We start from the raw sequence: 23841 nt of genomic DNA on the forward strand, positions 1-23841 counted from the left end.
GCTACAATTTCATGTCGATAATATTGGAACGTCGGTTGAGTCAACGCATATCCGGCATTGGTTTAGAACGGTCACAACCCCCGATATGTATGTGTCCGACCCATACTACCTACACGACCCCCGCCAACAACAATACGCACAACAACCACCCCAACAACCACCCCAACAACGCCAACAACGCCAGCAACGCCGACAACGCCAAACATCCGAACAACCTTACCATGAGGAATATCAAACAACACCAACAACGCCCTACCAAAGTCAACCCATCCAACAACAATCATGGGGCTTCACCCAACAACTCCGTGACGTCGACCCCTCCACTAGGCTACCCGTCCAACAACAATCGTGGGGTTTCACCAAACAACACTACGACGCCGGCCCCTCCACCTCCACTAGACAATCCATCCAGCAACAATCATGGGGCTTCACCCAACAACACGGCGACGCCGGCCCCTCCAACTACAATAGGCAACCCAGCCCCGACATGGGTCTAGATGACGAATATGACCCGAACGAGCAAATGACCACTCAATCGTCATAGTACCAACAACATGGATACCCCACACCCCAATTGCCACAACACCAACAATATGGGTACACCACACCCCAACAAACAATGCCATTTTTCCAAGGCCAATCAAGCGCTGGGTTTTACCGACCATATGACGCAACTCCACCGCCAAGACCAATCTTTGAGGGCATGGGGACCCGACTATTTGACAGCAACGTACAAGAATACATGTCTAATGAGCGCATGGAGGGGCTAATCCGAGGACCACCTACCCACACACAACAAGAACAACCAAGGAATAGGGGGGGTCGTGGAGAAGTGGGTCGTCGAGATCCTTCCAACCGGATTCGAGTAGTTCCAGATTGCGGAACTGGCGGTGAGAGGGGTCATGGTCCGGCGCCGGGTCGGAAGGGTCATGGTCGGAGGGGTCGTGAATAGCATAATATCCATGTTTTATAATTTTTCTTTTTTTTACCGTATTTGTAATGTTTGAACTGTATGACCGTATTTGTAATGTTGTTTCTGCATTTCTTGTATTTATAATGTTTGGAATGAATGACATGTGGTGTTTCATTATTTATTTAATTTTTAAAACAATTTTTAAAAAATCAAAAAAACAAAATATAATTTATTTATTTATGTTAAAAACAATTTTATTAATAAATAAAAAAAAATAAAAATAAATAGTATATAAACAATTAAAAAAAAACAAAAAAAAAAAAATAGGAATGCATATAGGCGCCACCCTAGGTGGCTTAAAAGGAAAAAATATACATTGATGCCACATGGGGTGGCGCATGAGTTAAGAGAAAATGGTCTTTGGCGCCACCTGAGGTGGCTCTGATCGGAAAATTATAGCAAGTGCACTATTTTCTCGATGTAGTAATAGTTTGGGTTAACCCCAGTGTCGATCTCTTGAGGACTGCGCAGAAACTTAAGTATTCTAACCAATTCAATTGAACAAAAACTCCTTGGTTTGTTTCAATGTTGTTTGCAAAATTATAATATATGGATTAAAAAAATAACAACTAAATAAACTTGTATTAGACAAATAAGAAAATAATGCTAGGGGATTGTGTATGAAATTCCTTATAATAACAATACTCTTAAAATTAGCCAGATCATCACTAATTCATATCATCACCAGATTTTGAGTGAGACTTTCCAAAATTCCTTTAAAGAAAATCATTTAATATTTCTTTTATACCCAAATTCCTTCGTGGTATAATAAGAATACTAATCTCTTTGTTTCAACAGAAAACTTACGGTTACAAATCTATATCTCAATTCCTTGACTATACAGATTTATATTTTTATACAAAAGCATTAACCTTGGTTTTCCAACCTAACATTAACCATAAATCAAAACCTTATTTTCCAATAATGGTTTGCATTAAGAACACTGTAGAAAAAGATGATAATGAAAAAGTTATGAAATTACTAATAAAATAAGCAAATTGTCATTACAATAGGAAATCAGGGACACCCCCCTAGCATTGGGGGGTTTAGCCTCTCATGTTCATAAAATTAAAAACAAACATAGTGAAAGAGAAAATCATTACAATATAATTAGGATGACTTTGATCTTCAATAGCTTCCGCGGTTGAGAGATCTCCGTTTTCCCAACAATTGCATGTATCTGCTCCTCTCCCAAATTGTACGTGAAAAAAAAACAAATTCTATTGCCCAAAGATCCAAGATGATCCAAAAAACTCCCAAACTAGGACTAAGTAGTGTTAGGTTACATTCCATTCATGCAAAAAGTCGAAAACGCCCTTAATGAGACTTGGACTAATGAAACAGCTTAAAAATTCAATTTCTGGCCGCAACAGCTGACACGGCCGTGTCCCACGACACTGGCGCCCGTGTCAGCCACTGGATTCTTCTCAAACAGCTTTTTTTTTTCATGCATCAGCTGACACGGCCGTGTCCCACGACACTGGCGCCCGTGTCAGCCACTGGTTGCTCCCAACAGCTTTATTTCTTCTTTTTCAGCTGACATGGCCATGTCCCACGACACTGGCGCCCGCGTCAGCTACTTTCTTTGTCTTTTTAGCTTCGTTTTCTCCTGTTCTCGTCCCATTTTTTCGGCGATTCTTTCTTACACCTGAAATACCCAATAACTACCAACAAAGTGATCAAAAATAAATATTCTACTAAAAATTATCACTAACTATTAGATTAACAAAACATGAAATAACTACTAAAAACAACGAACAAACCCTTCACAGTGTTACCGAAATGACCGATTTTTACCAAATAATTTGCAGAGTAGAAGTGAAATTGGTGACCGATCACAACCCCAAACTTAGATCGTTGCTTGTCCTCAAGCAATGCCGGAAACTTTAAACAAAGGTCACCCCTAAATATATGCTTCCACAATACAACCGTGTTTTTCACAATTCGACTTCCACCCTTCCGGTCAATCGTGCTAGCTTGTACTCCCCGAATTTTCCGCTCCATTTTCACATTAAACTTCTCCTTCACCTGTAAGCTTTTTCACACTTCTCACCAAATCTCTCAAGGTTAAAAGCAATTCACTCATGAATCACGATATGCAATATCAACTTTTAAATTTGAACAAATTCTACTTTCATACACAAACACTTTGCACACACTTTTTGAGGTCTTAGGGTTGTAACGGGGCTTAGGACAGGTGGGATGAACAAGGAAACGGATACACAAAGGTTTTGGGGGCTCGGCAATCATGTTGTCTTTCTTGTCATTGTGCTTATTTTAATACAATGGGGTTTAACATTGACTTTTTAACTTCACTCAATTATTCGAGTGTTTCAATTGTCACCAAGTCATTCAGTCGGGGCAAGTGTGTTTTTATGAGTTCTATATATTTTTTTCTTCTTTTTTTTTTCCGGAGCATTCAAGAGTCTCCACATTTTTTTTTCACACTTGCCCTTTTCGTATAAGGTTCACCACCCCAAACTTAGAACTTTGCACAATTTCTACATCCACAACGTTTATGCCGAGCACGGGTAAAAGGGAATATATATTTTTTTTTTCTTTTTGGCCAAGGGGTAATATATGCGGGTTAAAAAAAACGAACAAGGGATACAGGCTCAACGGGGTTTGCAATGGATAAACATAAATAAGGGGCGGCTAGAAAGGCTCAAGGGGAAACAAAAAAAACGTGCCTCAGTGTGTGTTATCATGTAGTGTCATATGAGTAGAACTTACGCAAATTCAAAGTAATAAAGTCATACCTGACTACTCTCTCATGATGATAAATTTCTGGCTTTTTATGATCTCACCATGTTGGGCATAGCTTACAGGATCCTGAGTGCTTTTTGTGTAATGTCGCTTCTTTTCCGGTTCGTATGTACCAGCTTTCAATCTCGGTCCGGTGTCATCAAGTTGCGTCCAACTATTTTTTTCAGTTGTATCAACTTTCAGGGATGCCTTTTTGGTGCAAGATTGGGTTGTCTCGTTCATTCTTTCCTTACTACTCCATCAATCATTCAATAAATCTCATCAATCTATAACACTGGAAGGTCAACATTAAACAGAATTAACTAAACAAACAAGGATAACTGAAAGTAAAAACTAAAAACAATAGAAACAAAAATAAAGGAAAACAATAAAAATCTCCCCCACACTTGAACGAAACATTGACCTCAATGTTTAAATTCAAGATTCGAGAGAGAACTTACAGTGCTCTACTGCGGAGGAGGAGGGAATTGAAGCATCAAATGTCGCATCATGTGGTGAATGTTATCCAACATTGCACCCTGACGCGCTTGTTCATTGCCTTGGCGAACTTGTTCCACTCCTTGCCGTGTTTGTTCAGCACGGAGATCCCCGAACTCCGTCTGAATCCACAACCACTCCTCTTGGTTCATGGATGAAAACCGGTCACCCCCGTGGGGCCGCTCCTCGGGTTGTGCATCCATATCCGCATGAGTTTGCTCTTCTTCTTGATTCTCCTCATCCATATTATCTTCTTCCTCCTCATCACCTATTTCATCTTCCTCCTCCTCACGAATTTGTCTACCCAAAGATACATACACCCAATTGTCCCTTTCCATAATTGAAACTCTGGCAGGATTGGGGAGTGTTAGAATAACACGTTTCTTCCATACCAGACCAGACTGTGCACCCTGCACTCGAATCATGCCTTGATTGACAAGGGCATTCATGTCTAACTTTTGCATACCGGTAACCAGTACATCATTAAGTGTCTCCGGGTTATAGCCTAAATGTCTGGCTATTTGGGTGATCATACCCCCCACCGAAATACCCCCCGTAGATGCACGACCCACCTTACCCAAATGGTATGCCGCAAATGCGGCCACATTAACAGGGAATGCTTGTGCCATGGCATCTAATAGATATAGTTCAGCTCTTGATGCGACACCCGTGCTGTCGCCCCTGCCAAATAAGGAAAAAGCGAGACATTTTTGAGCATACCTGAAACAAGGATTTTGTATCTTAGACGCTTTAGCACTCTTTGCCACATAGCCACCCTCCTTAGTAATGGAATTCCAGAATGTCGAGGGGCTGAAGTACGAAGGGATTGCGCCGCGTCCATAAATGGGGAGGTGCAAGATGCCTCCCAATTCCTCCACCGTCAATTGGTGGTCCTCATTGTACAACCTGAATGTTAGTGTACCTGAGTGGCAATGATATTCATCTTCCATAACGCTCTGCAACTTAAAATTCACGGAACTTAAAAATTCAAGTGTTATGCGCTCATATGTCGGCGCTTCACAATGCATAAATTCTAAAATGCCTAACACATGAAACATGCGATTAATTTCATCCGACAGTCCTAGAGCAGATAAAGTTTCAGAGCACATATACCTCGATGGCGTCATTTTACGCCGAATATGGCGAGAATAACGAACCTCATGTGTCGGATTAGTGAAAATTATTCCGTGGGCATTGGTAGGCGGTGGTGGTGCATCATTGGTCCTTGCACGAGACCGCGATGACTGCCCCATAGGTTGTTTTCCTCTAACATTTCGTTTGGGAGCCATTGAGGGTACCTAAAAAAACAAAAATTTCAAACGGAGAGTTAGTAGAAAAAGCTACCGTAGAAAGGTAGAGGACGAAATTTGGAACAACTTTTGTGAAGACGGATTTGGAGATGAGTTGATTTGGTGGGAAAAGTTGGAAGCTTTTGTGTTGGTGGTTATGGAGTTTTTAAGGGTTTAGAGAGAAAAGGAGAAAGAAGGAAGAAGAAAGAAGGAAAAACAAGGAAGAAAAGGGAAAAGAAATATAGAAACTATAGTAAGTGGGTGGGTCCCACGAATAAAACAAATAAAATTTAAATAAAATAAAATAAAAACGAAAAACGAAAAAAAATAAAAAAAAAAAAAACAAAAATTTCGCTCAGCCGGACACGGGCGTGTCCCACGACACGGGCAGCCGTGTCCGGCGCTGCCTCTCACGCTGGCTTCTCTTTCTCTTCTTCTTTTTTTTTTGAAATTTTTTCAATGACCGGACACGGGCGTGTCCCACGACACGGGCAGCCGTGTCCGGCGCTGCCTCCACTCAATCAATTTTTTTTTTTTTTTTTATTTTTTTTATTTTTTTTTTTATTTTTTTATTTTTTTCTTCACCTACAAAATAAAATAAAATAAACATTCGTTAGAAATAAACGCGTGGGTTGCCTCCCACGAAGCGCTTCGTTTAACGTCGCATGGCTCGACGGTTGTTCATCTCATCCTGCGAGACGAACAACATGAATTTGGCCACTCTCTTGACCTTTGTAGTATGGCTTCAACCTCTGTCCATTCACTTTAAAAATATCACCGTTTGCTGGATTTTTCAATTCAACCGCTCCATGCGGATATACTTTATGTATTACAAACGGACCTGACCACTTTGATCGCAGCTTACCGGGGAACAACTTCAACCTGGAATTATATAAGAGCACTAGTTGACCTTCCCAAAAATCTTTTCGTAGGATCCTCTGATCATGCCATTTCTTGGTTTGCTCTTTGTAAATCTTGGCATTTTCATAAGCTCGATTCCGAAATTCCTCTAGTTCATGAAGTTGAAGAATTCGAGAGTCTCCTGCCTTAGCGCTATCCAAGTTGAGAAACTTCGATGCCCACAACGCCTTATGTTCCAGCTCCAAAGGCAGATGACAAGCTTTTCCATAGACCAATTGGTAAGGAGACATACCTATAGGTGTTTTGAAAGCAGTACGGTACGCCCACAATGCGTCGTCTAACTTACTTGCCCAATCCTTACGAGATGAGTTTACAGTCTTCTCAAGGATCTGTTTCAGCTGCCTATTTGACACTTCCACTTGCCCGCTTGTTTGAGGGTGATACGGGGTGGCTATGCGATGTTTCACATTGTACTTTAAGAGCAGCTTTTCCATAAGTTGATTTAGAAAATGCGTTCCTTCATCACTTATGAGAGCTCTTGGCACTCCAAACCTTGCGAATATATTTTCCTTCAGAAATTTTACTACCACTTTCGCATCATTGGTTGGTAATGCAACTGCTTCAACCCACTTCGATACGTAATCCACCGCCACTAATATATAATTCTTTCCAAAAGATGGTGGAAATGGACCCATGAAATCGATGCCCCATACATCAAAAAGCTCGACTTCCAGCATGGCATTCTGAGGCATCTGATTTCTTTTCGAAATGTTCCCCGTTCTTTGGCACTTGTCACACTCTTTGATTATCTCTTGGGCATCTTTGAACAACGAGGGCCAATACAACCCTGACTGAAGTACCTTCGCCGCAGTTCTATCACCACTAAAGTGTCCCCCATATTCGGAGTCGTGACAAGCTTTTAACACATCTCGTTGTTCTTCCTCTGGAACACATCTTCTAACCAGCCCATCCAGTCCTTTCTTGTACAAGAATGGATCATCCCACAAGTAGAACCTGCAATCATGCAAAAACTTCTTTTTCCGGTTAGAATCAAAATCATCGGGGATTACCCCACCTACCAGATAGTTCGCATAGTCAGCAAACCAAGGGACACCAATAACAGCAAGGATGTGTTCGTCTACGAACTCATCCTTTATTGGTCGCTTCTCTTCTGTTTCCTCAATAGGCGACATTCGAGAAAGGTGATCCGCCACAGTATTTTCACACCCTTTCTTGTCACGAATTTCTACATCGAATTCTTGAAGGAGTAAGATCCATCTGAGAAGTCTTGGCTTAGAGTCCTGTTTGGCAAAAAGATACTTCAAAGCAGCATGGTCAGTATAAACAACGACTCTAGAACCCAACAGATATTGCCTGAATTTATCGAAGGCATACACAACTGCAAGCAACTCTTTTTCGGTTGTTGCATAGTTCATCTGTGCAGGGTTCAAAACATGACTAGCGTAGTAAATAACATGCAATAGTTTTTCTCTCCGCTGTCCTAATACTGCCCCTATTGCAATGTCACTTGCATCACACATGATCTCAAAAGGTAGAGACCAATCTGGGGCCACAACAATTGGTGCCGAAACTAACTTTTTCTTGAGAGTTTCAAATGCTACGGCACACTCATTATCAAAATTAAAAACCTTATCCTTAACCAAAAGAGTAGTTAAGGGTTTTGCTATTTTAGAGAAGTCTCTTATGAACCTACGGTAAAATCCCGCATGTCCCAAGAAACTTCGGATACCTTTTTCATTCATTGGTGGTGGTAGCTTTGATATCGCTTCGATCTTTGCTTGATCTACCTCGATCCCTTTGTGGGAAATTTTATGACCCAAAACTATACCTTCACGCACCATGAAGTGACACTTCTCCCAATTTAGGATCAAATTTGTCTGTTGGCATCTTTCTAAAACAAAAGCAAGGTTAGTTAAACAGCTATCAAATGACTTACCGAAAACCGAGAAGTCGTCCATGAAAACCTCCATATGCTTCTCAAGCATATCATCGAAGATAGCTTGCATGCACCTCTGAAATGTGGCTGGAGCATTACACAACCCGAAGGGCATCCTTCGATAGGCAAAAATACCAAACGGGCATGTAAAAGCGGTCTTCTCTTGATCTTCTGGTGCAACCGCAATCTGATTATACCCTGAGTAACCATCAAGGAAACAATAGTAATCATGCCCTGCTAACCTTTCCAACATTTGGTCAATGAAGGGTAGCGGGAAGTGATCCTTTCTTGTCGCTAAATTCAATCTTCTGTAATCGATGCAAACTCTCCACCCTGTTACCGTCCGTGTAGGAATCAACTCACTTTTTTCATTCTTAATCACTGTCGTTCCTCCTTTCTTCGGTACTACATGCACCGGACTCACCCAAGCACTATCAGATATGGGGTAGATCATCCCTGCATCTAATAATTTCACAACTTCTTTTCTAACTACTTCCTTCATTGCTGGATTGAGCCGCCTTTGGGGTTGAACTACTGGTTTGTGATCATCCTCCATGAGAATTTTATGCATGCACACCGTAGGACTAATACCTTTTAAATCTTCAATAGACCATCCCATAGCACCTTTATGCTTTTTCAGCACTTCCACGAGCCTATTCTCTTGAATACTTTCAAGGTGGGAACTAATGATCGCCGGACACCTACTTTCGGTGTCTAAAAAGACATACTTCAAGTTTTCCGGCAGTTGTTTCAATTCAGCTCCTTTCTTCGGTTCATCTTTCTTTTCCTCCACCAATGGTCGCCTAAGATCTTCCCATCGGTTTGGTCGAGAGCTTTTAAAGATTGGTGTTGCTTCCATCATGGCTACCACTTCCACCTCTTTTTCATCAACCGCGTCCTCCTCATCAAAAATTGATAAACTCAACACTTTGTTCAAAGGTAATTGTTGTGTTTCCAAGGACTTTTCATTTGCATATATTTGATCAATCACCTCAATGTGTTGACTAGTGGCAACATCATCTTTGTATTTCATAGTGTTTCGCACATCAATTTTCAACTCTTCATCATAAACCTTCAGAGTCATTGTGCCTTCTTCTATGTCTATCAAACATCTTCCGGTTTCTAAGAAAGGTCTTCCCAATATGATTGGGATCTCTTCATCTTCCGGCATCTCTAAAATAACAAAGTCCACCGGAAACACAAATTTGTCAATTTTAACAAGCACATCTTCTACTATCCCGTAGGGCCTCTTCACAGAATGGTCAGCAAATTGGAGTGTCATTCTTGTATCTTGCACTTTACCTATCCCCAATCTCTTGTAAATGGACAGCGGCATAAGACTCACACTTGCCCCCAAATCAATAAGGGCTTTCTTGAAAGATCTATCCCCAATGGTACAAGGAATAGTCACAGAACCTCGATCCTTCTTTTTCACCGGAATTTTCATACCCTGCAAAATAGCACTACAAGTTTCGGTTAGAATAATCGGATCATGATCGATGGTCCTTTTCTTGGATATAATATCCTTCATGAACTTGGCATAGGTAGGCATTTGCTCCAATGCCTCCAGGAATGGAATATTCAGTTCAAGTTTCTTGAACATCTCCAAGAATTTTTCAAAATTCTTCTCATGCTGGCCCTTCTTTTTATTTCTCGTGGGAAAAGGAAGTTTAACGGCCGGTTTTGGCTCAATAATCTTCCCTTTCGTCACCGGTTCTAATATCACCACATCTTCAGCTTCTACCTCATTTTCCTTTATTTCCACATCAACTTCAAGCAATGGCTCTTCTTCTTCAGCCTGTTCCTCCACAACTTCTTTGGCTTTACCACTTCTAGTGCTTATAGCACTCACATTAGTATGGTCTTTAGGATTTGTAACCGTGGCACTAGGTAGAGCACCCGATTGTTGAGGATTTGCCATTTGTTGTGCAATTTGACTCATCTGAATTTCAAGATTCTTAATCGATGCACCGGTGTTTCGAAAATTACTTCTTGTTTCTTCTTGAAATTGGGAACTTTGAGCGGCCATCTTTTCAATGGCGATCTCCCAGTCTGCTTTTCTTGGTCCTTGTGGCTGAAATTGTTGTTGTTGCTGCTGGTATGGCTGTTGATATGGTTGTTGCGGTGGACGATATTGTTGTTTTTGTGGTAGACTTTGATATGACACAGCTCCTTGTTTAGGAACATTCCCTTGTTGATCTTTCCAGGAGAAATTCGGATGATTTTTCCATCCCGGATTGTAAGTGTTGGAGTAGGGATTGTTCTGCTTCAGAAAATTTATTTCTTCCACCTGTTGAGCTGTTGCCACACAATGCATGGCAAAATGAGGTCCTCCACAAATATCACAATTTACCGCTTGAGTTGGCTGAACTGGTTGAACCTGTGCTACAGTTTGCTTTTCCAGGGCCATTTGTTTCAATCTTCGTTCAACTTCAGCCGCAATTTGGTCTTCCATCTTAACAACTTGGTTTGACAATTTTAAATCGACTAACCCTTCAGGCTGATTAACACTGCGGTCATATAACTCCAAGTGTTCATTTGCCGCGATAGCATCAATAATCTTCTTGATCTCCGTGGCTGTTTTGAAATTTGTTGAGCCACCGGCAGCTGTGTCAATAAGTTGCTTTGTCTTCAGTTTAAGACCATTCACAAAATTCTGCATTTGTTCAGTCACATCCATGTTATGAGTGGGACATGCCACCAACAACCGCTTGAACCTCTTATATGCATCTCCGAGTGATTCTCCTTCCTTCTGTTTAAAATTAACTATGTCATATCTTTTTCGAATATACACAGAAGCAGGGAAATACTCATTTAAAAATGTTGTCTCCATTTGTTGCCAAGTGGTGATACTTCCAGCAGGTAAAGAGTAAAACCACTCTTCAGCATCATCTGACAAAGTGAACGGAAACATCACTAGTTTCTTTGCCTCTTCAGAATGCCCCTCTATTTTTAACGACGTAGTCATGGTGAGAAACCTTTGTAAGTGCTTGTTGGCATCTTCATTAATTCTTCCAGAGAAAGGTTTCTTCTCAAGTTGTCGTATTGTTGCCGGGTGCAACTGAAAGTGGGCAACATCGACCGGTTGATTGACAATAGTCATCCGGCCAGCTGGTGCATTTGCTCCACCATAATCACCTAACAATCTTTCTACAGGAGCTGCCATAGGTTCAGCCTCCGAATCCGAGTGCTCAGAATGAACAGAAAAATTATCCTCGTTATCAGATTCCGAAACTATTAGAATTTCTTCTATCGCTTCCAGTCTCTCTTGTCTTGCTTTTCGAAGTCTAGCTCGCAACGATCGTTCTGGCTCTGCGTCAAAAAGAAAGTCTGCTGAGGCCTTACCTCGCATAAAAAGATTAGACAATTATTAGTAGTTAGCAAATTAAATAACGGAAAATTTAAATTTTAGTTGCAAAGCAACAAAAATCCAATTGAATTATTATTAAACTTATACTTTGGCAGTCCCCGGCAACGGCGCCAAAAACTTGATCGGAAAATTATAGCAAGTGCACTATTTTCTCGATGTAGTAATAGTTTGGGTTAACCCCAGTGTCGATCTCTTGAGGACTGCGCAGAAACTTAAGTATTCTAACCAATTCAATTGAACAAAAACTCCTTGGTTTGTTTCAATGTTGTTTGCAAAATTATAATATATGGATTAAAAAAATAACAACTAAATAAACTTGTATTAGACAAATAAGAAAATAATGCTAGGGGATTGTGTATGAAATTCCTTATAATAACAATACTCTTAAAATTAGCCAGATCATCACTAATTCATATCATCACCAGATTTTGAGTGAGACTTTCCAAAATTCCTTTAAAGAAAATCATTTAATATTTCTTTTATACCCAAATTCCTTCGTGGTATAATAAGAATACTAATCTCTTTGTTTCAACAGAAAACTTACGGTTACAAATCTATATCTCAATTCCTTGACTATACAGATTTATATTTTTATACAAAAGCATTAACCTTGGTTTTCCAACCTAACATTAACCATAAATCAAAACCTTATTTTCCAATAATGGTTTGCATTAAGAACACTGTAGAAAAAGATGATAATGAAAAAGTTATGAAATTACTAATAAAATAAGCAAATTGTCATTACAATAGGAAATCAGGGACACCCCCCTAGCATTGGGGGGTTTAGCCTCTCATGTTCATAAAATTAAAAACAAACATAGTGAAAGAGAAAATCATTACAATATAATTAGGATGACTTTGATCTTCAATAGCTTCCGCGGTTGAGAGATCTCCGTTTTCCCAACAATTGCATGTATCTGCTCCTCTCCCAAATTGTACGTGAAAAAAAAACAAATTCTATTGCCCAAAGATCCAAGATGATCCAAAAAACTCCCAAACTAGGACTAAGTAGTGTTAGGTTACATTCCATTCATGCAAAAAGTCGAAAACGCCCTTAATGAGACTTGGACTAATGAAACAGCTTAAAAATTCAATTTCTGGCCGCAACAGCTGACACGGCCGTGTCCCACGACACTGGCGCCCGTGTCAGCCACTGGATTCTTCTCAAACAGCTTTTTTTTTTCATGCATCAGCTGACACGGCCGTGTCCCACGACACTGGCGCCCGTGTCAGCCACTGGTTGCTCCCAACAGCTTTATTTCTTCTTTTTCAGCTGACATGGCCATGTCCCACGACACTGGCGCCCGCGTCAGCTACTTTCTTTGTCTTTTTAGCTTCGTTTTCTCCTGTTCTCGTCCCATTTTTTCGGCGATTCTTTCTTACACCTGAAATACCCAATAACTACCAACAAAGTGATCAAAAATAAATATTCTACTAAAAATTATCACTAACTATTAGATTAACAAAACATGAAATAACTACTAAAAACAACGAACAAACCCTTCACAGTGTTACCGAAATGACCGATTTTTACCAAATAATTTGCAGAGTAGAAGTGAAATTGGTGACCGATCAGGCTCCTATGTGGAGACCACCTCTGAAACCTGGTCATACAGGTAATTTTTCCGAAAAGATGGTTTTTGGTGTAAATAAATTATTAAACATGGTTATTTGGATTTTTTTTTCTTTTGTTGGTGCTGCTGTTAAATCGATTTCTACCATTGTGCTTTTGTTGGTGCTGCTGTCTGTGTTGTTGTTGTTGATAAATATTTCTAAGTCTTGAGATTTCTTTCTCAAGCACCTCTTGCTTCACTGTAAATTCAAAATTAACCACTTAGACATAAAACTAGATAGAGGTTATAAATATAAATAAACGGCTTCTCTACTCACAACATTTAATTAAGTGCTCTTGAGATAAACTGTCCAAGCGTTGTTTGAGGGCCTTGTTCTCCATACTTAATATCAGGTTTTGTTGATCAAGAAATTCAAGCTCTACTGAAACTTCATATCCTTCTGCCTACATTTTAAAGAAATTGAATCAGATATCTTTTGTTAATCTACAACGGTTACGTCTATAATAAATCAATATTTTTAGTCTTACTTGTAAAGATTGAACACTTTTTTCTAGTTCTCCAATGTATTTGTGTGGTAGTGGAAACAGTACGGTAGTCGAATTTGGACAGATTATTACGACAATGAGAGGGATGAAGTGGAAGTATGCATTGAGTCAATAAAGAAATAATGTCACATGAAAAATAGACGAAGAGATACTGATGTTGGAGGATGAGAAGGTTTCACTTCTGCCTTATATGTTTTATAGGAAAGAGATAGAGAGGTGAAAAGTTGCTTTGATACAAGACATATGAAAAGTTGTGTATCTTATTGATTTAAAATGACTTTTAATGTGAAGGATAGAGTTTGGAAGAAGATTAATTCTTGGAGAGGGAGGCCTCTTTCTCGGGCGGGTAAAGAGGTGATGATAAAGTCGGTGCTTCAGTCGATTCCTTCGTATATCATGAGTTTGTTTATTCTCCCTGATGGTATTGTTTCGGATATTGAGAAGATGCTTAACTCTTTTTGGTGGGGTGGTGGAACCAATCATAACTGTATTCGTTGGATGGCTTGGGATAAACTTACAGGTACAAAGAATGAAGGCGGACTTGGTTTCAGGGACCTAAAATCTTTTAACTTGGCTATGGTGGCTAAACGGGGTTGGCTTCTTTTATCCAAGCCCCATTCTTTGGTCTCCATAATCTTTAAAGCTAAGTATTTTCCTAATTCAACGTTCTTTGAAGCAAGTTTGGGTAACAATCCTAGCTTTGTGTGGCGTAGTGTTTGGCAAGCTAGGTCTCTTTTGTCTCTGGGATGTAGGTGGAGTATTGGGGATGGTAGGAACATTCCGGTGATGGGGTCTCTGTGGCTTAGGGGTAGTAGAGAGGGAATGCTGATTGGCCCGCAAACACAAGGTGTGTATGCCATGTCTGTTCATGAGCTCCTATCTCCCAATGGTAAATTATGGAATGCTGGGTTAATCAGTGAGATGTTTGGGGCCGATGAGGCGAAGATTATTCTTCAAGTTCCTTTAGTTGATGAGGTGCAGGAAGATAAATGGATTTGGGGAGAGGAGCAAAATGGGGAATACAATGTGAGGACGGGTTATCGGGTGTGGAGGAGGGAGTCCTCTCGGTCGGTGGGTGTAGGAGTTACGGGGAATTAGTGTAGTATTTGGAACATTAATAGCCCTCCTAGGGCGAAACATTTACTATGGAGAATTAGTCGGGATTGTCTTCCGACGAGAGTGCGGCTGCGTCAACATCATGTTTCTTGTCCCGATACTTGTCCTTTCTGTGAGGATGCTATGGAGGACTCGTGGCATGTCTTTTTTGGGTGTTCGGTTACTAATCAGTGTTGGCGGGCAGCAGTTTTGTCCCATATTATTGATTCCCGTATTCTTTCTTTTCATGATATTACCTCCCTTCTTCTTGATATATGCAGTAAGGAGGACAAATTGATTGCGGGCAGAGTTGCGATTATGATTGATTTGCTGTGGAAGAACCGCAATAACTTGATTTGGAATAATGAGTGTGACGTTTCTTCTAAGCTTGGGTTGAATGCTTTTTGTAGTTGGAGTGAGTGGTTTTCGGCACAAAAAGATAATGGTCCTTCTGATAATGTGCCTCCGATTCTGTCTTGGGTCCCACCGGTTGAAGGTAGAGTTAAATGTAACGTTGATGCCGGTTTTAATACTAGACGGGGTACTACCAACAGGGGCTGGTGCATGAGAGACCACCTAGGGAGTTTTCTTTTTGCGGGAGCAGCTTGGATTTTTGCAACTATCCTATTCTTGAAGCTAAAGCTTTGGCTCTTAAAGAAGCTATCCATAGTGCCATTGGGTTGCACATGGAGAATGTCATTTTTTAAAGCGACTCTCAAATAATGGTTCAAGCTATCTTGTTAAATCGGCAAGGTTGTTCGGATTTTTGTTCTATTATTTCTTCCATCAATAAGTTACTGCTTGAGTTTCCCAACTTTGAGGTAAAGTTTGTAAAACGCCAAGCGAATTCGGTGGCTAATGTGTTAGCAAAGGCGGACGATTCTTGGACTAGGCGTAGTTCCTTTGATATGATTCCTTCTTGTATTGAACACATTTTGATTAATGATATGAGTTGATTTTATGTTTGTCAAAAAAAATGACTTTTAATGTTGATACATGCATATGTTTGCAATAATGTGGTGGACTTGAGTTATGATGTTTCAAGATTATTGATGGAATTTGAATAATTAAAATCAAATCAAATAAAATCAATAAATTCAATACTACAATAACACCAATACCAATTCCTGCAATCATAACGTGTAGTGTGTTGGCTTTAATGTATCATTAGTGTGATTTGAATAAATAATAAAATAAAAATAAAAAATTGTTAGAATAAATTTGGTAAAGAGTAAAGACACATCAGCGACATCTATTATCTATTATAATATATAAAAAAGTAAAGTACCTGATTACAGTTAAAGCCTTGTGATTAAACAACTAAAATCGTTCTTACTCCATGGTTAAATTGGTCATTTTGATGAATAACTCAATAATATTCATTTGACAATTAATGTTGTATGATGTGTCACATTTTAATTGGTATAATTCATTTTTATTTTTTCGGTTTTTTCTTATTATAATAGTTATATTATTATATTATTGGTGTATTATAATAGATAAATATCATATTTTGTATTAAAAAAATAATTTGGTATTAATACCTAACCAATAAATCCTTATAAATCCATTAATGTTAACACACTAAACAATTTATCAACATTAATAATGGCTGCGGAATAAGAGCAGCCAACCTAAAATTGGGAACTTCTCACACGTTTTATGATTTACCACTCAAAGCATCCTTTCCCAAGAGCGAAACCATTGATTTTCTGCAAAGGATATAAAGATAATTCCATAATTTGTTGTTCATCCAAAAACCCAGCTGTTTCACTAATTTCTCAGGTAATTTTCTTCCTTCAACCCTAAAACCCTTATTCAAACTCAATAACTAAATTATGGCACGGAATTGATGCAGTTTCACATATCTTTTTCTTGATTCGTTGTTTGAATTTGTAAAAGAATGAAGGACAGCAACGAGGGAGAAGAAGAAGGCGATGAAGGGGGAGAGAAAGTGGAAGAGACTGGATATGAGGATTTCTGTTGTTTTATGTTGCAAAATTAATCTGTGTTATTTTAATGGAATTTCACAGATTTGGACGGGATTGATGCGGAAGAGAAGTATTATTGAAATTGTTAATGAAATCCCCAGTCTTGATATTTCTGTATAGTGTTAGATTCTTCTCTATCTCTATCTCACTGGCGACCACCATATATTTGTTATGTTCTTTTGAGCTTTATGTAAGAGTTAAAATGACTTAGAGTTTGTTTGTTTTAAACTCTTTTAATTTTTAGACTTTCATTTTTAAGTCTAGATAGATTTGGTTGTTGTAAGTTTGATTTAACAGATAAGTTGTGGGAACATATTCTATTGATTGTTTAAGATTTTTATCGTTAAGATCATCACAAATTTTGGATTTTAAGAATTAGTCATCATTTTCCTTTGTCATAATTTCTCATTAATTGATTTTAACAGTTTTGAAGGTAATCCCTTTAAAGGTTACCCAATGTATCTTTGTTATTGGTTGTGTTTCAACCATTTTGACAATATCCTTTTTATTTTTATTCATGTTTTTCTTTCCTTTCTTTTGTATAACTTACCAACTAAATTGGATATAAATTGACATGCAAGTGGATATATATTGATACTGATAATGTTTAAACCAATCATTTAACAGTTTTTCCAGAGTTTTTCCAACAAATCATATTTGATAGAGAAAATAGTTGAAGAAGCCGTAGATTATGTTCTTCCAAGCACAACTGAATTTACATTGCTGGATGTTGTTTCTCAATAGATCTTCATAGTATTTTTCAACTCTCCTTTTTAATTAGCCTTTTTAATTAGAGTCGAGGTTCGATAATGGTAGCAGATATACAAATATTAGGATCAATGGGTACTTCTGCCAGAGCAATTGATTGAATAATTTTAGAGTTATTAAAGACGCAAGAGTGATATAGAAAGTGCAAAATGAGATAAAACCTATAGTGGGTATGAAGAGGACAGTGGATGAATCAAATTTGGAAAAGTTTGTTCATGAATTTCATTGGTGATACAGTGGATCGGTTCATTTTCAAAATTAGAAGATTGATTTCTCTTTTTGTTAACAGATTTTAATATTGAGAATTTCTTTACATCTTCCTATCAAAAGGCTCGACCATAATTGTCTTGGGTACATGCAATGTCACTCCAATTTTAAATATAATTAGATTCCTTTTTATCACTTTTTAAAATTATTAGTTTTAGTCATCAAATGTTATTCTGTGCCATTATTTCTTTTGTTGTTGCTGCTTAAATTTACATATGCAGATTTTTTTTTTAAATATTTATAAATATAAATAGCACCAATAACTTTTGTTGCAGATCTTTGATATTTTATTTAATTATGTATATGATTAAAACAATATTTGTATTTTTTAAAAAATTGGCCGAAAAAATATTTATATTTGGATTCAATATAGTTGAATGTTTGTTGAAGACAATTTCTTCATGACATCAAAGCGAGTTAAAGACAACTTATGACACATAAATATTCTGTATTAATAAAATGTAGGAGTATCAAACCTTAATATATAATATCAAACATTAATATATAATGTGTATTTAAATTTTTTTTTTTTTTGAGAAGTGTGTATTTAAATTAGTACTCATAATAATTAATATAAGCAAATTATTTAATTCTGTTATAATATCAAATGTTTATAATTAGATCTTTGCTTGATTGATAATATTAGCACATCTATACAATACTTATTTTATTTTAATTAATATTTTTTCAAGATCCTTATTTTTATATGTTAAAACTTTTTTTTTCTCAAAATGAGTTATTTTCTCTACCTTTAATTTTTCCTTTATTTATTATATAACATTTTTGAAACAATAAAAATGAAAATCTATTATAACTATTAAAACTCAACTTTTACTACTCAATGCAATTAAATTGAAAGGTTATACGGGAGATGAAAAGTGGAAACCCAATTTTTTTAGTTTTCCATTCAAATTTTTAGTTTTCTTAAATCTTAAAGGTAGTTAAATGATAATTACAATAATAATGCTCAAGTTACCATTTAATGTAGACTTTAAGAAATTTTATTATTAAATGTAATTATTATTACTAAATAAAAATTAAATAATTCCTCCTAAATGATAATTACAATAATAATGCTCAAGTTATCATTTAAGGTAGACTTTAAGAAATTTTATTATCAAATGTAATTATTATTACTAAATTAAAAATTAAATAATTCCTCATAATTATTATCTCTATTTTTTATTATAGGTCGCTTTAGCCTTTTTATACATACCAAGGAAATCTTTAACTTTTGCTAATTTTGTTAATATATTATTCGATGTTCCAATACCTTTTTGAAGTTACATTTAGAATCTCTTTTGGCTAAATAAATCATTATGATTTGATAATGAAATATTTAAACTGCACTTATTTCATCCATAAAAAAAATGTACGTGTCTTTCCACTCATCCCACTAATAAAATAAATTCTTATTATAAAATAAAAAACAATAAAATTAACTTTTATTATTTTCTCTCTTCAAACTATACCATTTTTTTATCCTCATTCCTTATTTTTGTCGAGGAAACACTAAACCACTTTAAAAAATTGTTAATTTTTTTATACTAAATTAATCTTAATTTGATAATAAAAATATACTGTGTTTTTTAATTTACCACCATTAATAAAAAACTTCTTATTTTAAAATAAAAAAATGAAATTCACATTATTATTTTCTTACTCTTGAATAAAGTCATTATTGTAACACCCCTTACTAACCCCGCGGCAATTTAAAACAATTATTCAGAGTACATGAAATAAGGGTGCCACAATTCATAATAAATAAACATCATTCAGTCTTGTCATGCATTCACTGAGGTAATCATCATAAATTAAAACGTTTCATGTTAACACAGCGGAAATTTATCAAAACGGACTAAGTTTAACATCTTTAAAACTTATCCTTCAAAACATCAAAACATAACTAGAGTCATAATCATAAACTCTAAACAATCGCGTCCCCAGTGTTACAACTATCAGAGCATGACACCTGACGCTACTAAAACACTGACTCATGAGCTAATCCTCACCGAGTCGAACAGCCGCTATCCTCAATCTGAAAATGACAACATGTAAGGGTGAGTCTCATCATAATTAACAAATGTTATAAGGTTATAAAGCAATAACACATCACAGCTGCATCATTCACCCAATTGTTTCATAAACAGACATTCAAAACAAGTCAACAACAACCAACACATCATCAACGTTTACAACACTGGAATACATCCAATCATGTTATAAATTATGCCTATGTATGGACTGACACTATGCATGTGGTACCAACATCATCAAATGGGAATAACCCACGACCGATCCAACATCATCAAGATACGGCCCTGCCAGCACAGATTCCACACAATGGGAATCATGCCCTTCACTGATCCAACACACCCTTATGGATACAGTATCATCAATGAACATGAATGAATGCAACATATACAACATACTTATACCATCATCATCATCATCAACATCATCATCATCATTCAAGTATGTTCATATATATTAACATCATTCAATCACAATTCCATCATCATCATATATAAAACATACACGTACTTGCACCAATCATCATCATCAATAAGAAATAGTATACATGTATTTTCATCATTCTAAAACCAATCAATCATCATCATATAGATTATTCTATAAGGTTCGGTTAGCTCGAAACGGCACATCAAACGGACCAACAGTTAAAAAGTTATGCATCTTTGAAATTTTAAAATATCTCAAAATATCAACAGCACGCGGCGCCATCTTAGTTCGCGGCGCGAACTGAGCGTTCCAAAAATCCTTGGCTCTCTGCCAAGCGATTTGCGGCGCAAACATCTGCACGCGGCGCGAAGCGAGAAAAAGTTACGCCTTCGCGGCGCCAACACAGGTACGCGGCGCGACCTGTGCGTATCATCACATCCTGGCATTCTGCCCACCTGTTCGTGGCGCACCCTATGTACACGACGCGAACCGGTAATTTCGGAAACCCCAACCTGCAGAAAACAGCATTCTACACATTCCAAACTCACCCAATTCATACCCGTACGAACCTAGGAAAATGGAATGCACAAACAACACAAAATACACCTCATAATACACCAATTACACATCAATCGAGACCATAACAAGACAGACATCATGGATTCAAACATAGGGATCAAACATCATACTATTTAACTCAATCCCTAAACCTATCATATGACTCAATCGACCCGAATTCTACATCTATTCAGTATTATCAACCCCTAACCCGATAATAGATGATAATCAGATAAGTCCCCCCTTACCTTAGCCAAATTCATGATCTTTGGTCTCTCCTCTTCAGTTCTCCTTCACGTTCCTCGTTCCCAAACTTCGGTTCTTTCACGTTCTTTCTTTTCCCCAATCCTTTATTATTTTATGAAAATAATAATATTAAGGTTAGTAAAAACTTTACTATGTCACACCCCCTTCTTTACTATTTCCTTACAGTGGCCCAATTGCCATAAACCATTATTTTCCATAAAATTCTTAATAATTCTAATTATTAATTCAATATTTCAAATTAAATTAATATTAAAATTATACGGATGTTACAACTCTCCCCCACTAAAAGAGTTTTCGTCCTCGAAAACATACCTCAAGCAAATAGTTCCGGATAGGAATCTTTCATCTGGCTTTCTAACTCCCAGGTGACGTTTCCATCAGCTGGTCCTCCCCAAGCTACTCTGACTAAAGCTATTTCCTTGCCCCGCAATTGCTTCAGTCTTCTATCTTAAATCCTCACAGGCAACGTTTCAACCGTTAAGTTGTCTTTAACCTGCACATCATCCACTTGGATCACGTGGGACGGATCCGAAATGTATTTCCTCAATTGAGACACATGAAATACATCATGCAAGTTGGCAAGCATCGGCGGTAACGCAATATGATATGTCACTTCTCCCACTCTTTCCGAAATTTAGAATGGTCCAATAAATTGCGGAGTCAACTTCTTTGACTTCAAAGCTCGACCAATACCCGTCATAGGAGTAACCTTCATAAACACATGATCTCCCTCTTGAAACTCAAGTGTCTTCCTCCTTTTATCATAATAACTCTTCTGACGACTCTGAGAAGCTTTCATCTTATCTTGAATCATCTTAATCTCCTCTGTAGTCTGTTGTACAATTTCTGGTCCAATCACAACACTCTCACCAGCTTCGTACCAACACAATGGAGTTCTACATCTCCTACCATACAATGCCTCAAACGGAGCCATACCTATACTCGAATGAAAACTGTTGTTGTAGGTAAATTCAATCAAAGGCAGATAACTATCCCAAGTACCTCCTTTCTCTAACACACAAGCACGTAATAAATCTTCTAACGACTGAATTGTCCTCTCGGTCTGTCCATCCGTCTGCGGATGATAAGCAGAACTCGGTCTTAGCTTAGTACCTAAAGCCTTCTGCAAACCTTCCCAGAACTTAGACGTAAATCTCGGATCTCTGTCTGACACGATACTCGAAGGAATACCATGTAGACTGACTATCTTCTCAATATATAATTGAGCCAGCTTTTCCATCAGATAATCCATTCTTATCGGTATAAAATGTGCAGACTTCGTCAACCTGTCCACCACAACCCATATAGCTTCACAATTCTTAACAGTTCTTGGCAAAACCGAAACGAAATCCATCGATATGCTATCCCATTTCCACTCAGGAATAAACATCGGTTGCATAAATCCAGATGGCTTCTGGTGTTCAACCTTTGACTTCTGACAAGTCAAACAAGAATACACAAACTCAGCAATTTCTTTCTTCATTCCAGGCCACCAAAATAGCTTTCTCAAATCATGATACATCTTGGTAGCACCAGGATGAATACTTAATCCACTACGGTGTCCTTCTTCTAAAATACTTCTTCGAAGTTCAGCAACATCAAGAACACAAACTCTGTCACCAAACCTCAGTAATCCATTCTCGTCAACTCTAAATTCACCGCCCTTGTCTTGGTTAATCAAAGTCAACTTGTGGACTAATTCGACATCAGCCTCTGACCCTCTCTGATCTCTTCAAGAATGCCACTGGTCAGCTTCAGCATACCCAACTTAACACTAGTAGGAGTACCTTCGCATACTAAACTCAAGTCTCTGAATTGTTCAATCAAATCCAATTCCTTCACCATTAGCATAGACATATGCAAAGTCTTCCTACTTAAAGCATCAGCAACTACGTTTGCCTTACCCGGATGGTAATTCAAACTAAAATCATAGTCTTTAAGGAATTCCAACCACCTCCTCTGCCTCATATTCAGTTCTTTCTGGTCAAAGAGATATTTCAGACTCTTATGATCACTGAACACCTCAAATCTCGAACCATACAGATAATGTCGCCACAATTTCAAAACAAACACTACCGCTGCCAACTCTAAGTCATGAGTCGGATAATTCCTTTCGTGCACTTTGAGTTGCCTCGACGCATACGCGACCACTTGTTGGTTCTGCATCAGTACACCACCTAAACCCATCAACGAAGCATCACAATAAACCACAAATGATTCTGTCGGATTCGGCAAAATCAAAATAGGAGCACTAGTCAACCTCTTCTTCAGCTCTTGGAATCCTTCCTCGCATTTTACATCCCAAATAAAAGCCTGACCCTTTCTGGTTAATTTAGTTAACGGCAATGCTAACTTTGAAAATCCTTCAATGAACTTCCTGTAATAACCTGCAAGACCAAGAAAACTACGAATCTCTGACACTGACTTCGGCGCTTCCCACTGAGATACAGCTTCTATCTTAGTAGGATCGACAGCAATACCATTCTTGGAAACCACATGTCCAAGAAAACTGACCTCTTCTAACCAAAATTCACACTTCGACAGTTTGGCAAAAAGTTGCTTCTCTTTTAACAACTCCAACACAATTCTGAGATGTTCCGCATGTTCTTCCTCACTCTTAGAA

General features: G+C 37.8%; 1 protein-coding gene across 1 annotated transcript; it reads left to right on the plus strand.

The window, feature by feature from the left end:
- The first annotated feature begins 14085 nt into the window (after positions 1-14085).
- On the plus strand, positions 14086-14910 carry LOC131597288 (uncharacterized mitochondrial protein AtMg00310-like). Its single transcript, XM_058869994.1, has one exon. It carries the CDS (start codon positions 14086-14088, stop codon positions 14908-14910), a length of 825 nt encoding a protein of 274 aa, XP_058725977.1.
- The last annotated feature ends 8931 nt before the right edge of the window (positions 14911-23841 follow it).

This window comes from Vicia villosa, linkage group LG4 (genome assembly GCF_029867415.1).
Source record: "Vicia villosa cultivar HV-30 ecotype Madison, WI linkage group LG4, Vvil1.0, whole genome shotgun sequence".
Lineage (NCBI taxonomy): Eukaryota > Viridiplantae > Streptophyta > Magnoliopsida > Fabales > Fabaceae > Vicia > Vicia villosa.

Excerpts from the sequence above, each read along its gene's own strand:
- LOC131597288 (XM_058869994.1), top strand. The coding sequence starts at position 14,086 with ATGACTTTTAATGTGAAGGATAGAGTTTGGAAGAAGATTAATTCTTGG.